This window comes from Thalassophryne amazonica, chromosome 8, assembly GCF_902500255.1.
Source record: "Thalassophryne amazonica chromosome 8, fThaAma1.1, whole genome shotgun sequence".
Classification (NCBI taxonomy): domain Eukaryota; kingdom Metazoa; phylum Chordata; class Actinopteri; order Batrachoidiformes; family Batrachoididae; genus Thalassophryne; species Thalassophryne amazonica.
Genome location: NC_047110.1, coordinates 77,556,782 through 77,573,362, shown reverse-complemented (window position 1 = coordinate 77,573,362; position 16,581 = coordinate 77,556,782). Strand labels below are relative to the sequence as shown.

General features: G+C 52.4%; 1 protein-coding gene across 20 annotated transcripts in view; it reads right to left on the bottom strand.

Annotated features, from left to right (window-relative positions):
• Nucleotides 1-16,581, bottom strand: part of LOC117515943 (thyroglobulin-like) — a 238,456-nt gene that overhangs the window by 14,555 nt on the left and 207,320 nt on the right. For 18 of the 20 annotated variants that reach the window (XM_034176759.1, XM_034176746.1, XM_034176744.1 and 15 more), the window contains 4 exons: nt 8,994-9,088; nt 8,817-8,919; nt 752-846; nt 575-677 (listed from right to left, as the gene is read on the bottom strand). In XM_034176759.1, the coding sequence (XP_034032650.1) occupies nt 575-677; nt 752-846; nt 8,817-8,919; nt 8,994-9,088 (396 nt within the window). The remainder of the gene's footprint in view (nt 1-574; nt 678-751; nt 847-8,816; nt 8,920-8,993; nt 9,089-16,581) is intronic. The other 2 variants (XM_034176743.1, XM_034176755.1) reach the window with 2 other exon arrangements.

The following is a 16,581-nucleotide window of genomic DNA, read 5'->3' as shown; positions in this document are numbered from 1 at the left end:
CTGCCCACTGAGTTACCCTGTTCCAAAATGACGACTGTACCTCCTGGCCAGTGTCGCAGACCGAACGGTCCGCCCCCAAAAAATCGGTCCGCCTTTTGCAAATTGTGCATTTGTTTCGAACCACAGCAGCACGTCTGAGAAAGAGTCTCTTCACCCAAAGCAATCAAATGGATTAATGGGATTATTAATCATCAGATGATGAAGGTAAATGGACTGCATTTATATAGCGCTTTTCCATCTGCATCAGACGCTCAAAGCGCTCTACAAATAATGCCTCACATTCACATGTAAACAAACACCGGTTCCGGTTTATACCGGAAATCTTACCCATAATTCACGCAAAGCCTCATGGGGGCTCGGAATAAGGTGGATAACATTACTAGTAGCCCATTATGATTTTTCATGAGCTTGATTTTTTTGGTGCTCCCCCAGGCAAAGTGGTGCCCTACGCGCAGTGCGTGATTAGTGTGTGCGGGACAACGGCACTGACATTGTAAATGGTCTTTATAAAGCTAAACCTCCCACATTCACTAAGCAGCTGAAGATGAGTGAGTGTGAGAAGCAGAAGTCTCACCTTCCTCACAGTAAACATTCCCTTGACCAGGTCCCTTCCTGGTTCCATTGATCTCTTTCCCCGTACTGTCTACACACCAGCAATATCCAGTAGAAGCCCAGCACTGAAAGAATCGATTAATAAAATCTGCTCTGTCAAATGAAGACACAGGACATATCAATCCCAGCAGAGTGATACCTGTTTAGGTAAGTAATTTCCATCTTGATCACACTGGGGTATGTATGCTCCCGGTTTAGGAGGACGTTTTGCCAGTTCTGAACATTTTTTTGGAGCTGTTTTCAGATAAAACACAACAACAAAAAAAGACAAAAACACGTATTAAGGACAAACAAGTGACAAAACTATGTTATTAAATTAATAAGACAAGGTTATGGTTGTGAAATAGTAAACCAACCTTTTGATGCAGACATCGTGCTAAGGGCCTGATTTACTGAAGGTTAGTGTTTGTAAAAACATGTGCAAACTCCATACCACCCACAAACAAATGTGCACCCTTATTTGCTAATGTGCACACTGATGGCTGCATCTGTATTGGCAATTTAAAACATTAGCCTTCATGAATAAGCAGCTTTGGGTGTGTCTACCAGAGTGTGCAAATTACTGGGAGGATCACATGGAAAGCAATTATTTTACTTCATGTAATGTGATTTCTTATGCAAGCAGCCGTGGTGGACAAGCGCTTAAAGAGCCACCCCTGTCCACGTAATGTCATGTAGAGTTGCATCAGGGAGGGCATCTGGCATAAAACTTGTGCCAAATCAACTTTCAGATGGGAGGTGGATCTACTGCGGCGACCCTGATTGAAAAACAAAGGAAAAGCCAAGAAGATGTATTTATTGTGATTTCTCAAGCCCAAAGGCAATTTAAGAGACTCATAATTGCTTCTGTATGTTGCATGAGTGAAAGCAGGGTGGTAACTGCTGTACGATAGCAGGCACACTTAAATCTGATTCAAACTCATTTCCAATGAGCTGTTTAGGGTATACATTTCTTTATCTTCATTCTGTCATCATCTTTAACACAGAAAACACCATAACTATAACCAAGCTATTATTGTGACAAGTAAGGTAGGATAATTATAGCATCAAATATAGATGAACTGGTGACGAGCAAATACAGTCCACAGAGCCGTATATGAGTACTAGAGAGCGCAGTCCCAATGCTCCCTACATAATGCGACTGTTCCTTCATTGAGAGCGACATGACACCTTCTAACTGGGCAAAATAATTACAGAGTTGTTGTGTGGGCCGCTGAAGAGGAGGTACTGCTGGCCCACCACCACCAGAGGGCGCCCTGCCTGGAGTGCGGGCTCCAGGCACCAGAGGGCGCCGCCGCCTCACGGGAGCAGCCAAGGTGACAGCTGTCACCCATCACCTGAGACAGCTGATAGCAATCATCAGTGGGGTATATCAGCAGGACGGCATCTCCACCTCATTGCCGAGATATCATTTCTACCTGAGAGGTAACGTATCAAAGCTGACGGAGTATATCCTTTTGGATTTGTGCTTAGTTTGTGGATTACTGTTCCAACGAGAGGTGGAGGTAACTTCCCTGCTGTTCGGAGTCCTGGGTGCAAACGCGCCCCCATTTAACTGTTCTTTGTTCCTCGCCAGCAGTACCAGGTCCAACACGCGGAGGCAGTGGCCACCTGGGAGTTTGGGACTTGGTGGCTCCAGTATTCCCGGGGTCCTGTGGCGGAGGAAACCGTGTGGTTCCGGTCTTACCTTGGAGAGGCGTCTCCTATCTTCGAGCCTGCCCACACGACACTTTTCTGAATTGACTGTTGTCCATTTCCGTGATTGGTTGTATTCGTTGTGCACATTCACAACAGTAAAGCGTTGTTATTTTGACTTACTCCATTGTCCGTTCATTTGCGCCCCCTGTTGTGGGTCCGTGTTCCTACACTTTCCCAACAGGATATCTCGGCCAGCGTCATGGATCCCGAGGGGCGTCAATCGGCTGTTGAACGGCCAATGGAAGAACAGGGCGCACAGGCGTCCGCAGGAGGGGTAATCGGTGAGTTGCAGCGGATCCTCACTGCTTTCACGACTCGGTTGGATTTGATGACCGAGCAGAACGTCCTCCTGAACCGCAGCCGCTGCGGCTCTCCCTCCCGTCGACCCTGTGCGTAACAGCGACGTTCCACTGGTTGTCCAACGACCCCTCCCACCTTCCCCTGAAGCATACATAAGCCCCCCAGAGCTGTACGGAGGCTGTGTGGAGACGTGCGCGGATTTTCTTATGCAGTGTTCGCTCGTCTTCGCACAGCGTCCCGTCATGTACGCGACCGACGCTAGCAAAGTAGCTTATGTGATAAATCTGCTTCGTGGTGAGGCACGCGCTTGGGCTACAGCGCTCTGGGAGCAAAGTTCACGGCTCCTTCTGACATATGATGGGTTTGTGAGGGAGCTCAGAACAGTGTTCGATCACCCTAATAGAGGAGAGACCGCTTCAGCCGTGCTGCTGTCAATGAGACAGGGGCGCCGGAGCGCAGCTGCCTATGCAGTCGACTTCCGCATTGCGGCTGCGAGGTCCGGCTGGAATAGCGCTGCCCTCCGCACCGCCTTCGTAAAAGGACTGTCGTTGGTCCTCAAGGAGCACCTGGTGGCTAAGGACGAACCACGGGATTTAGATGGGCTCATCAATCTTGTCATACGATTAGACAATCGGTTAGATGAGCGCCGTCGGGAACAAGACGAAGGGCGTGGCCAGGCACGTGTCGTCCCTCTCCCTTCCGGTTCCGACCGCGTTCCGCCCTCCCCACGCTCCACGGCCCCTGCGCTCCGTGCGGTTACAGCCCCCCCTGCTGACGAAGCTATGGACACGAGTAGGGCAACATTTAGGGCACCGGGTACACAAAGGAGGCTGGCGTGTTTTGTTTGTGGCTCGATTGAGCATCAGCTAAGAGACTGCCCCGAGCGGTTAAACACCAAACTCCCGCCCCTAGAAACTGGGCTAGGGGTGGGCCGAGACATTCACGTGGGACACACCCACATCGCCACACGACTCCCAGTTACAATCCTTTATGAGGATTTAACCCTGAAGGCCCCAGCACTGGTGGACACGGGCTCAGAAGGGAATTTGCTAGACAGCCAATGGGCCAGGGAGATAGGGTTCCCTCTGGTGGCGCTTACCTCGCCTGTGCAGGTACGGGCGCTAGATGGCTCCCTACTCCCTCCAATCACTCACAAGACACCACCAGTAACTCTGGTGGTGTCGGGGAATCACCGGGAGGAGATCGAGTTTTTCGTGACTCCGGCCACCTCCCGTGTGATTTTAGGTTTCCCCTGGATGTTGAAACACAATCCCCGGATCGATTGGCCGTCCGGGGTAGTGGTTCAGTGGAGCGAAACCTGCCATCGGGTATGTTTAGGTTCCTCGGTTCCTCCCGGTTCCCAGGCCAGGGAGGAGGTCAGAGTCCCGCCAAATCTAGGGACGGTGCCGGTGCAGTACCATGACCTTGCAGAGGTGTTTAGCAAGGATCTGGCGCTCACCCTTCCCCCGCACCGCCCGTATGATTGTGCCATTGATTTGGTTCCAGGCGTTGAGTTCCCGTCCAGTAGGCTGTACAACCTCTCACGACCTGAACGCGAATCAATGGAGACCTACATCCGGGACTCTTTGGCTGCCGGGTTGATCCGGAATTCCACCTCCCCGATGGGTGCGGGTTTCTTTTTTGTGGGGAAAAAGGATGGCGGATTACGTCCATGCATCGATTTCAGGGGGCTGAACAAAATCACGGTTCGTAACCGATACCCCTTACCCTTGTTGGATTCGGTGTTCACACCCCTGCATGGAGCCAAGATATTCACCAAGCTTGATCTTAGGAATGCGTATCACCTGGTTCGGATCCGGAAGGGAGACGAGTGGAAGACGGCATTTAACACCCCGTTAGGTCATTTTGAGTACCTGGTCATGCCGTTCGGTCTTACCAACGCTCCCGCGACGTTCCAAGCATTAGTTAATGATGTCTTGCGGGACTTCCTGCACCGATTCGTCTTCGTATATCTAGACGACATACTCATCTTTTCTCCGGATCCTGAGACCCATGTCCGACATGTACGTCAGGTCCTGCAGCGGTTATTGGAGAACCGGCTGTTTGTTAAGGGCGAGAAGTGTGAGTTTCACCGCACCTCTTTGTCCTTCCTGGGGTTCATCATCTCCCCCAACTCCGTCGCTCCTGATCCGGCCAAGGTTGCGGCGGTGAGAGACTGGCCCCAACCCACAAGCCGTAGGAAGCTGCAACAGTTCCTCGGCTTTGCGAATTTCTACAGGAGGTTCATTAAGGGCTACAGTCAGGTTGTTAGCCCCCTGACAGCCCTGACCTCACCAAAAGTCCCCTTCACCTGGTCGGATCGTTGCGATGCCGCGTTCAAGGAGTTGAAACGGCGCTTCTCGTCTGCACCCGTTCTGGTGCAGCCCGATCCTAGTCGCCAGTTAGTGGTTGAAGTGGACGCCTCGGACTCAGGGATAGGAGCTGTGCTGTCCCAGAGTGGGAAGACCGATAAGGTCCTTCATCCGTGTGCCTATTTTTCCCGCAGGTTGACCCCGGCTGAACGGAACTATGACGTCGGCAACCGAGAACTCCTTGCGGTGAAAGAGGCTCTTGAAGAGTGGAGACACCTGTTGGAGGGAACGTCCGTGCCATTCACGGTTTTCACTGACCACCGGAACCTGGAATATATCAGGACCGCCAAGCGGCTGAATCCCAGGCAAGCCCGCTGGTCACTGTTCTTCGGCCGTTTTGACTTCCGCATCACCTACCGGCCCGGGACCAAGAACCAGAAATCGGATGCCTTGTCCCGGGTACACGAAGACGAGGTCAAAACGGAGTTGTCGGATCCACCGGAACCCATCATCCCGGAGTCCACTATCGTGGCCACCCTCACCTGGGACGTAGAGAGAACCGTCCGGGAGGCCCTGGCACAAAGCCCGGACCCCGGGACTGGACCAAAGAACAGACTTTACGTCCCACCAGAAGCAAGGGCTGCAGTCCTGGACTTCTGTCACGGCTCTAAGCTCTCCTGTCATCCAGGGGTGCGAAGAACCGTGGCAGTTGTCCGGCAGCGCTTCTGGTGGGCGTCCCTGGAGGCCGACGTCTGGGACTATATCCAGGCCTGTACCACCTGCGCCAGGGGCAAGGCCGACCATCGCAAGGCTCCGGGACTGCTACAGCCGCTGCCCGTGCCTCATCGCCCCTGGTCCCACATCGGCCTGGATTTTGTCACGGGCCTCCCGCCGTCCCAGGGAAACACCGTCATCCTCACGATAGTGGACCGATTCTCCAAGGCGGCCCACTTCGTGGCCCTCCCGAAGCTCCCAACGGCCCAGGAGACAGCGGACCTCCTGGTCCACCACGTCGTCCGCCTGCATGGGATACCATCAGACATCGTCTCCGATCGCGGTCCCCAGTTCTCCTCGCACGTCTGGAGGAGCTTTTGCCGGGAACTGGGGGCCACAGTCAGTCTCTCATCCGGGTATCACCCCCAGACCAACGGGCAAGCAGAGCGGGCCAATCAAGAAATGGAGCAATCACTACGTTGTGTGACAGCCGCGCACCCGGCGGCCTGGAGTACTCATCTGGCCTGGATCGAGTACGCCCACAACAGTCAAGTGTCATCAGCCACCGGCCTCTCCCCCTTTGAGGTGTGTTTGGGGTATCAGCCCCCATTATTCCCGGTGGTTGAGGGAGAGGTCGGTGTGCCCTCGGTCCAGGCCCACCTGCGGAAGTGCCGTCGGGTGTGGCGCACCGCCCGTTCTGCTTTGTTGAAGGCCCGGATGAGGGCGAAGACCCATGCAGACCGGCGGCGGACCCCGGCCCCTACGTATTGCCCCGGGCAGGAAGTGTGGTTGTCCACCAAGGACATTCCACTGCAAGTGGCCTCCCCAAAACTGCAAGACAGATACATAGGTCCGTTTAAGATTCTCAAGGTCATCAATCCCGCCGCAGTGAGGCTTCGGCTTCCAGCCTCACTGCGGATCCATCCAGTATTTCATGTGTCAAAGATCAAGCCCCATCACACCTCGCCCCTCTGTACACCCGGTCCGGCACCACCTCCTGCCCGGATCATCGATGGCGAGCTGGCTTGGACAGTGCGCCGGTTGTTGGACGTCCGACGGATGGGCCGGGGCTTTCAATATCTGGTGGACTGGGAGGGGTACGGTCCCGAAGAACGCTCCTGGGTGAAGAAGAGCTTCATCCTGGACCCGGCCCTCCTGGCCGACTTCTACCGTCGCCACCCGGACAAGCCCGGTCGGACGCCAGGAGGCGCCCGTTGAGGGGGGGGTCCTGTTGTGTGGGCCGCTGAAGAGGAGGTACTGCTGGCCCACCACCACCAGAGGGCGCCCTGCCTGGAGTGCGGGCTCCAGGCACCAGAGGGCGCCGCCGCCTCACAGGAGCAGCCAAGGTGACAGCTGTCACCCATCACCTGAGACAGCTGACAGCAATCATCAGTGGGGTATATCAGCAGGACGGCATCTCCACCTCATTGCCGAGATATCGTTTCTACCTGAGAGGTAACGTATCAAAGCTGACGGAGTATATCCTTTTGGATTTGTGCTTAGTTTGTGGATTACTGTTCCAACGAGAGGTGGAGGTAACTTCCCTGCTGTTCGGAGTCCTGGGTGCAAACGCGCCCCCATTTAACTGTTCTTTGTTCCTCGCCAGCAGTACCAGGTCCGACACGCGGAGGCAGTGGCCACCTGGGAGTTCGGGACTTGGCGGCTCCAGTATTCCCGGGGTCCTGTGGCGGAGGAAACCGTGTGGTTCCGGTCTTACCTTGGAGAGGCATCTCCTATCTTCGAGCCTGCCCACACGACACTTTTGTGAATTGACTGTTGTCCATTTCCGTGATTGGTTGTATTCGTTGTGCACATTCACAACAGTAAAGCGTTGTTATTTTGACTTACTCCATTGTCCGTTCATTTGCGCCCCCTGTTGTGGGTCCGTGTTCCTACACTTTCACAACAAAAGTGCCCGGATGTGGCATGTTTTCATGTGCATTTTCACTGCGGATACTCAAGTGAACACATACGAAAAAGCTTGCAAAATATGTGTTAAATACCGTTCTGACCTGGATATTGAGCCCGTAAAATGAATTTACATTAAATTATGCAAGGAAAGTATTAAACTTACCCTGACACCCACACATTCCGAAATATTAATGTTGAAAGTTTACACAGATCCAATCTGTCTTAGCGTCAATCAATTCATTACAGTAAAAATCCAGTAATCATTTTGTTACTCATACACACAATCTAGAGTGGGCCCACAGGTTACAGTAATTTATTTCACATGGTAAATCCATTTTTGTATCCTGCTGAATTAATTAATTGAAGACAATTATTTTCAACTTTAGGATGCAAGCAGGATTACTTTGTCCAACACCTTCTAGCCGAGCTGCAATCATGAGCCAGGCGGACGTCACCCACTGTAAAGTAACCAAACTTGGCACTCTTTGGGCTCTCGAATCCAATACTCGGTACTGCTTTTATGCAGTGCTTCTCCACAAAAATTTAAAATAAGAAAAAAAAAAAACAAAAAAAAAAAACGAAACAGCCAGCCGGACAGTTTTGTCAGTACTGAAGTTTTCCCCGTGTGTATTAACTCTGTGTGCGCTTCACTCCAGCGGGAGCCGATCAGTGTGTATGTGTGCGTGTCAGCGTGTGCGTGTTTGAAGTCCAGAGAGCAGATGGCCCCTTTTCACCCTCCAGTCTCCTCTTCCTCAGGGGAGCAGATTCAACATGACATGTTTTATTTATTTGCCTTTTAAACTTGTTTTATGTAAAACATGGCACGTGATGCTCTGGGGTGAAAGCTGCTCTTCCGAGGCGTACCCCTACGTACCGGCTATAGAGAACTGTTTATCTTTTCTTTTCTAGCATTTCCACCTGTTTCTTGATGAGATTCTTTGAGCATCTGTGTGTGCTGCCCACTGAGTTACCCTGTTCCAAAATGACGACTGTACCTCCAGGCCGATGTCACAGACCAAACGGTCCGCCCCTAATAAATGCCTCATGGGGGCTCGGAATAAGGTGGATATCATTACTAGTAGCCTATTATGATTTTTCACAAGCTTGATTTTTTTGGTGCTCCCCCAGGCAAAGTGGTGCCCTACGTGCAGTGCGTGATTAGTGTGTGCGGGACGACGGCACTGAAATTGTCAATGGTCTTTATAAGCTAAACCTCCCACATTCACTAAGCAGCTGAAGATGAGTGAGTGTGAGAAGCAGAAGTCTCACCTTTCTCACAGTGAACATTCCCTTGACCAGGTCCCTTCCTGGTTCCACTGATCTCTTTCCCCGTACTGTCTACACACCAGCAATATCCAGTAGAAGCCCAGCACTGAAAGAATCAATGAATAAAATCTGCTCTGTCAAATGAAGACACAGGACATATCAATCCCAGCAGAGTGATACCTGTTTAGGTAAGTAATTTCCATCTTGATCACACTGGGGTATGTATGCTCCCGGTTTAGGAGGATGTTTTGCCAGTTCTGAACATTTTTTTGGGGCTGTTTTCAGATAAAACACAACAACAAAAAAAAGACAAAAACACATATTAAGAGCAAACAAGTGACAAAGCTATGCTATTAAATTAATAAGACAAGGTTATGGTTGTGAAATAGTAAACTAACCCTTTCATGCAGACATTGTGCTAAGGGCCTGATTTACTGAAGGTTAGTGTTTGTAAAAACATGTGCAAACTCCATACCACCCACAAACCAATGTGCATCCTTATTTACTAATGTGCACACTGATAGGTGTGTCTGTATTGGCAATTTAAAACATTAGCCTTCATGAATAAGCAGCTTTGGGTGTGTCTACCAGAGTGTGCAAAATACTGGGACGATCACATGGAAAGCAATTATTTTAGTTCATGTAATGTGATTTCTTATGCAAGCAGCCGTGGTGGACAAGCGCTTAAAGAGCCACCCCTGTCCACATAATGTCATGTGGAGTTGCATCAGGGAGGGCATCTGGCATAAAACTTGTGCCAAATCAACTTTCAGATGTGAGGTGGATCTACTGCGGCGGCCCCGATTGAAAAACAAAGGAAAAGCCAAGAAGATGTACTTATTGTGATTTCTTAAGCCCAAAGGCAATTTAAGAGGCTCATAATTGTTTCTGTATGTTGCATGTGTGAAAGCAGGGTGGTAACTGCTGTACGATAGCAGGCACACTTAAATCTGATTCAAAGTTATTTCCAGTGAGCTGTTTAGGGTATACATTTCTTTATCTTCATTCTGTAATCATCTTTAACACAGAAAACACTATAATTATAACCAAGCTATTATTGTGACAAGTAAGGTAGGATAATTATAGCATCAAATATAGATGAACTGATGACGTGCAAATATGCCAATACTTTAACACAAATCTCAATGAATCCATCACTCATCCTTTGTGACAATCATGAGCTATTTTCATCCTCACTCTGGGCATCAAGAATCAGTCCACAGAGCCGTATATGAGTACTAGAGAGCGCAGTCCCAGTGCTGCCTACATAATGCAAATGTTCCTTCATTGAGAGCGACATGACACCTCCTAACTGGGCAAAATAATGACAAACTGCCCGGATGTGACATGTTTTCATGTGCATTTTCAATGCGGATACTCAAGTGAACACACACGAAAAAGCTTGCAAAATATGTAAAAATCAGTAAAAATCTATTTAAGCATAAAAATTCAAAAAGAAAAAATAATATAGCACCTTCAACTGCACCACAGACTAAAACAGTTAAATGTGGTTTATTAAATATTAAGTCTCTCTCTTCTAAGTCTCTGTTAGTAAATGATATAATAATTGATCAACATATTGATTTATTCTGCCTTACGGAAACCTGGTTACAGCAGGATGAATATGTTAGTTTAAATGAGTCAACACCTCCGAATCACACTAACTGTCAGAATGCTCGAGTCATGGGTCGAGGAGGAGGATTAGCAGCAATCTTCCACTCCAGCTTACTAATTAATCAAAGACCCAGACAGAGCTTTAATTCATTTGAAAGCTTGACTCTTAGTCTTGTCCATCCAAATTGGAAGTCTCAAAAACCAGTTTTATTTGTTATTATCTATCATCCACCTGGTTGTTACTGTGAGTTTCTTTGTGATTTTTCAGACCTTTTGTCTGACTTCGTGCTTAGCTCAGATAAGATAATTATAGTGGGTGATTTTAACATCCACATAGATGCTGAGAATGACAGCCTCAATACTGCATTTAATCTATTATTAGACTCAGTTGGCTTCGCTCAAAATGTAAATGAGCCCACCCACCACTTTAACCACACTTTAGATCTTGTTCTGACATATGGCATAGAAATTGAAGACTTAACAGTATTCCCTGAAAACCCCTTTTTGTTGTGTGGGCCGCTGAAGAGGAGGTACTGCTGGCCCACCACCACCAGAGGGCGCCCTGCTTGGAGTGCGGGCTCCAAGCACAAGAGGGCGCCAGACCCAGAGGAGGTGACAGCTGTCACTCATTACTCCAGCTGTCACTCATCTACACCACCATATAAGCCGGACTGCAACTCCACCTCCCCGCCGAGAAATCGACTACCAGTACTAAGGTAATTTTCTCTGCTGACTTATACGTTGAAAAGTAATCTGAACTTCTGTTGCAGCCGTTATTCCTGGTGCTTTCCTTGTCTGGAGGATTGGCGTGACAGTGACGGCTTCACCTCGCACCCCGTCCCAGATAAGTGGTTGATCAGGAGCTGCACGAGTGTGTGTGATTTTGGAGGTGGAGGTGCTCCCTCCTAACGGTGTCTGGACTGTTAATCACTGAGTGTGCGGACTCACACTCACACATCATCTTTCTGTTTTCTGCCAGCAGTACCAGGGTCGACAGCCGAAGACACAGGCCACCTCGGGACTCGGGACTTGGCGGCTCCGGTGTTCTTCAGGCCGTTGGTGGTGGAAGCCATGTGGGACGCGGCTTCTCTCTCGTCGGGCGTCTTCTATCTTCGAGCCTGCCCACACGTCACCTGGTGTTTATTGACTGTGAACATTAAGACACGTTTCGTTGTGTAATATCACAACATTAAATTGTTACCTTTTGGCTTACTCATTGTCCGTTCATTTGCGCCCCCTGTTGTGGGTCCGTGCTACGACACCTTCACAACAGGATTTCTCGGCCATCGTCATGGACTCCGAGGGGCGTCAACTCCAGCTTGAATGGCCAATGGAAGAGCCAGGAGCGCAGGCGTCAGCGGGAGGCGTGTTGAGTGAGCTGCAGCAGATCTTAACCGCCTTCAAGGCCCGGTTAGTGTTTGTGACCGAGCAGAGTGTCCTCCTTAATCGGAGGGTGGAGGCTCTCACCGCCTGGGTGGAAGCGCGCGATCAGGGCGCTGCTGCAGCCACTCCTCTGGCTGGTCCTGGGCCCGTATCAAACGTTCCACTGGTCGTTCAACGAACCCCCCCACCGTCCCCTGAAGCATACATAAGCCCTCCGGAACCGTACGGGGGCTGTGTCGAGACGTGCGCGGACTTCCTCATGCAGTGTTCGCTCGTCTTTTCACAGCGCCCCGTCATGTACGCATCAGACGCTAGCCGGGTGGCTTATGTTATTAATTTGCTTCGAGGAAAGGCACGCGCATGGGCTACGGCGCTTTGGGAGCAGAATTCACAGCTCCTAACGTCTTATACTGGGTTCGTACGGGAATTCAAACAAGTGTTTGAATTCCCAACAGAGGCGAGACCGCTTCGAACGTGCTGCTGTCGATGAGACAGGGGCGCCGTAGCGCAGCCGTGTATGCAGTCGACTTCCGCATCGCGGCAGCGAGGTCCGGCTGGAATAACGTTGCGCTCCGCGCTGCCTTTGTAAATGGACTGTCCCCGGTCCTTAAGGAGCACCTACTGGCCAAGGATGAACCGCGGGAATTTGACGGGCTGATCGATTTGGTTATACGTTTAGACAACCGTTTAAATGAGCATCGTCGGGAGCAGGCCCGGCGGCGTGACCGGGCACGAGCCGTCCCTCCCCCTTCCGGTTCCGACAAGGTGACGTCGTCCCCACGCTTCACTGCCAGAGAGCTCCGTGTGGCTACGGCTCCCCCTGCTGAGGAGGCTAGGGACACGAGCAGGGCCAAATTGAGATCAAAAATCAGACAAAGGAGGCTGGCCCGCGGGGAGTGTTTTGTCTGCGGCTCTTGCGAGCACATGCAGAAGGACTGCCCTAAAACGGTCAAACTACAACGCCCGTCCTTAGAAACTGGGCTAAGGGTGGGTCATAACACGCACGCGGGAAAACCCCGCAAATCTGCACGAATCCCAGTAACAATCCTTTGTGGGGATTTAACCCTTCATGCCCCAGCACTGATAGACACAGGGTCTGAAGGGAATCTGCTGGACAGCAGATGGGTAAAGGAAGTAGGGCTCCCTCTGGTGGCTCTGCCAGCACCATTGCAGGTGCGAGCACTAGATGGCACCCTGCTTCCATTAATCACACATCAGACACAACCAGTGACTTTGGTTGTGTCTGGGAATCACAGGGAGGAGATAGTGTTCCATGTAACACCTTCTACCTCCCGAGTGATTTTGGGCTTTCCATGGATGGTGAAGCAAAATCCCCGGATTGATTGGCCGTCTGGGGTTGTGACGCAGTGGAGCGAAACCTGCCACCGGGAGTGCTTAGGATCCTCGGTTCCTCCCGGCGCTACGGCTAATGAGGAGGTCAAAGTTCCCCCCAATCTATCGGCGGTGCCAAAGGAGTACCACGATCTTGCTGACGTTTTCAGCAAAGATCTGGCACTCACTCTTCCCCCGCACCGACCGTATGATTGTGCCATCGATTTGGTCCCGGGCGCTGAGTACCCGTCCAGTAGGTTGTACAACCTCTCACGTCCGGAACGCGAATCAATGGAGACCTACATCCGGGACTCCTTAGCTGCCGGGCTGATCCAGAACTCCACCTCCCCGATGGGTGCTGGTTTCTTTTTTGTGGGCAAGAAAGACGGCGGACTCCGTCCATGCATTGATTACAGAGGGCTGAACGAGATCACGGTTCGCAACCGATACCCGTTACCTCTGTTGGATTCAGTGTTCACGCCCCTGCATGGAGCCCAAATTTTCACAAAATTGGATCTTAGAAACGCGTACCACCTGGTTCGGGTCCGGAAGGGAGACGAATGGAAGACGGCATTCAACACCCCGTTAGGTCATTTTGAGTACCTGGTCATGCCGTTCGGCCTCACTAATGCCCCCGCGACGTTCCAAGCTTTGGTAAATGACGTCTTGCGGGACTTCCTGCATCGGTTCGTCTTCGTATATCTGGATGATATACTCATCTTTTCCCCGGACCCTGAGACCCATGTCCAGCATGTACGTCAGGTCCTACAGCGGTTGTTGGAGAACCGGCTGTTTGTGAAGGGCGAGAAGTGCGAGTTCCACCGCACTTCTTTGTCCTTCCTGGGGTTCATCATCTCCTCCAACTCCGTCGCCCCTGATCCGGCTAAGGTTGCGGCGGTGAGAGATTGGCCCCAACCGATAAGCCGCAGGAAACTACAGCAGTTCCTAGGCTTTGCAAATTTCTACAGGAGGTTCATTAAAGGTTACAGTCAGGTAGTTAGCCCCCTGACTGCCCTGACCTCCACCAAGGTCCCCTTCGCCTGGTCGGATCGGTGCGAAGCCGCGTTCCAGGAGTTGAAACGCCGGTTCTCGACTGCACCAGTTCTGGTGCAGCCTGATCCTGATCGCCAGTACATAGTAGAAGTGGACGCCTCTGACTCAGGGATAGGAGCCGTGCTGTCCCAGAGCGTGGAGGCTGATAAAGTCCTCCATCCTTGTGCCTTTTATTCCCGCAGGTTGACCCCAGCTGAACGGAACTATGACGTCGGCAATCGGGAACTTCTTGCGGTGAAGGAGGCTCTTGAAGAGTGGAGACACCTGCTGGAGGGGGCATCGTTGCCCTTCACGGTTTTCACGGACCATCGGAACCTGGAGTACATCCGGACCGCCATGCAGCTGAACCCCAGGCAAGCCCGCTGGTCTCTGTTCTTCGGGCGCTTTGACTTCCAGATCACGTATCGCCCCAGGACCAAGAACCAAAAACCAGATGCATTGTCCTGGGTGCACGAAGAAGAAGCCAAAGCGGGGCTGTCGAACCCCACCGAGACCATCATCCCCGAGTCCACTGTCGTGGCCACCCTCACCTGGGACGTGGAGAAGACCGTCCGGGAGGCCCTGACAACGAGCCCGGACCCGGGGACTGGCCCCAAGAACAGACTGTATGTCCCACCAGAGGCAAGAGCTGCCGTATTGGACTTCTGTCACGGGTCCAAGCTCTCCTGTCATCCCGGAGTGCGTAGGACCGTGGCAGTAGTCCAGCAGCGCTTCTGGTGGGCGTCCCTGGAAACCGACGTCCGGGACTACGTCCAGGCCTGTACCATCTGCGCCAGGGGCAAGGCAGACCAACGGAGGACGACGGGACTCCTCCAACCCCTGCCAGTGCCTCATCGTCCCTGGTCTCACATCGGCCTGGACTTCATCACGGGCCTCCCGCCGTCCCAGGGCAACACCGTTATTCTCACGATAGTGGACCGGTTCTCCAAGGCGGCCCACTTCGTGGCCCTCCCGAAGCTCCCGACGGCCCAGGAGACGGCGGACCTCCTGGTCCACCACGTCATGCGGCTGCATGGGATACCATCGGACATCGTTTCAGATCGTGGTCCCCAGTTCTCTTCACAGGTGTGGAAGAGTTTTTGTAAGGAGCTGGGGGCCACCGTGAGTCTCTCGTCCGGGTACCACCCCCAGACCAACGGCCAGGCAGAGCGGGCTAACCAGGAGTTGGAACAGGCCCTTCGCTGCGTCACCTCCGCGCACCCGGCGGCCTGGAGTCACCATCTGGCCTGGATCGAGTATGCCCATAACAGCCAAATCTCGTCTGCTACCGGCCTCTCCCCTTTTGAGGCATGTTTGGGGTTCCAGCCCCCATTGTTCCCGCTGGTGGAGGGAGAGGTCGGTGTGCCCTCGGTCCAGGCCCACCTCAGGAGGTGCCGCCGGGTGTGGCGGACCACCCACTCTGCCCTATTAAAGGCCCGGACGAGGGCCAAAACCCATGCGGACCGCCGACGTTCCCTGGCCCCCACATACCAGCCCGGGCAGGAGGTGTGGCTGTCAACAAAGGACATCCCCCTCTGTGTGGACTCACCCAAATTAAAGGACAGATACATCGGCCCATTCCCCATCCTCAAGATCATCAACCCGGCCGCAGTGAAGCTCCGACTCCCAGCTTCACTGTGGATCCACCCTGTTTTCCACGTGTCCCGTATCAAGCCACACCACACCTCGCCCCTCTGTGCACCTGGCCCTACGCCGCCTCCTGCCCGGCTCATCGACGGGGAGCCTGCTTGGACGGTCCGCAGGCTCCTGGACGTCCGTCGTAAGGGCCGGGGGTTCCAATATCTGGTGGACTGGGAGGGGTATGGACCCGAGGAACGCTCCTGGGTGAAGAGGAGCTTCATCCTGGACCCGGCCCTCCTGGCCGATTTCTACAGCCGACACCCGGACAAGCCTGGTCGGGCGCCAGGAGGCGCCCGTTGAGGGGGGGGTCCTGTTGTGTGGGCCGCTGAAGAGGAGGTACTGCTGGCCCACCACCACCAGAGGGCGCCCTGCTTGGAGTGCGGGCTCCAAGCACAAGAGGGCGCCAGACCCAGAGGAGGTGACAGCTGTCACTCATTACTCCAGCTGTCACTCATCTACACCACCATATAAGCCGGACTGCAACTCCACCTCCCCGCCGAGAAATCGACTACCAGTACTAAGGTAATTTTCTCTGCTGACTTATACGTTGAAAAGTAATCTGAACTTCTGTTGCAGGCGTTATTACTGGTGCTTTCCTTGTCTGGAGGATTGGCGTGACAGTGACGGCTTCACCTCGCACCCCGTCCCAGATAAGTGGTTGATCAGGAGCTGCACGAGTGTGTGTGATTTTGGAGGTGGAGGTGCTCCCTCCTAACGGTGTCTGGACTGTTAATCACTGAGTGTGCGGACTCACACTCACACATCA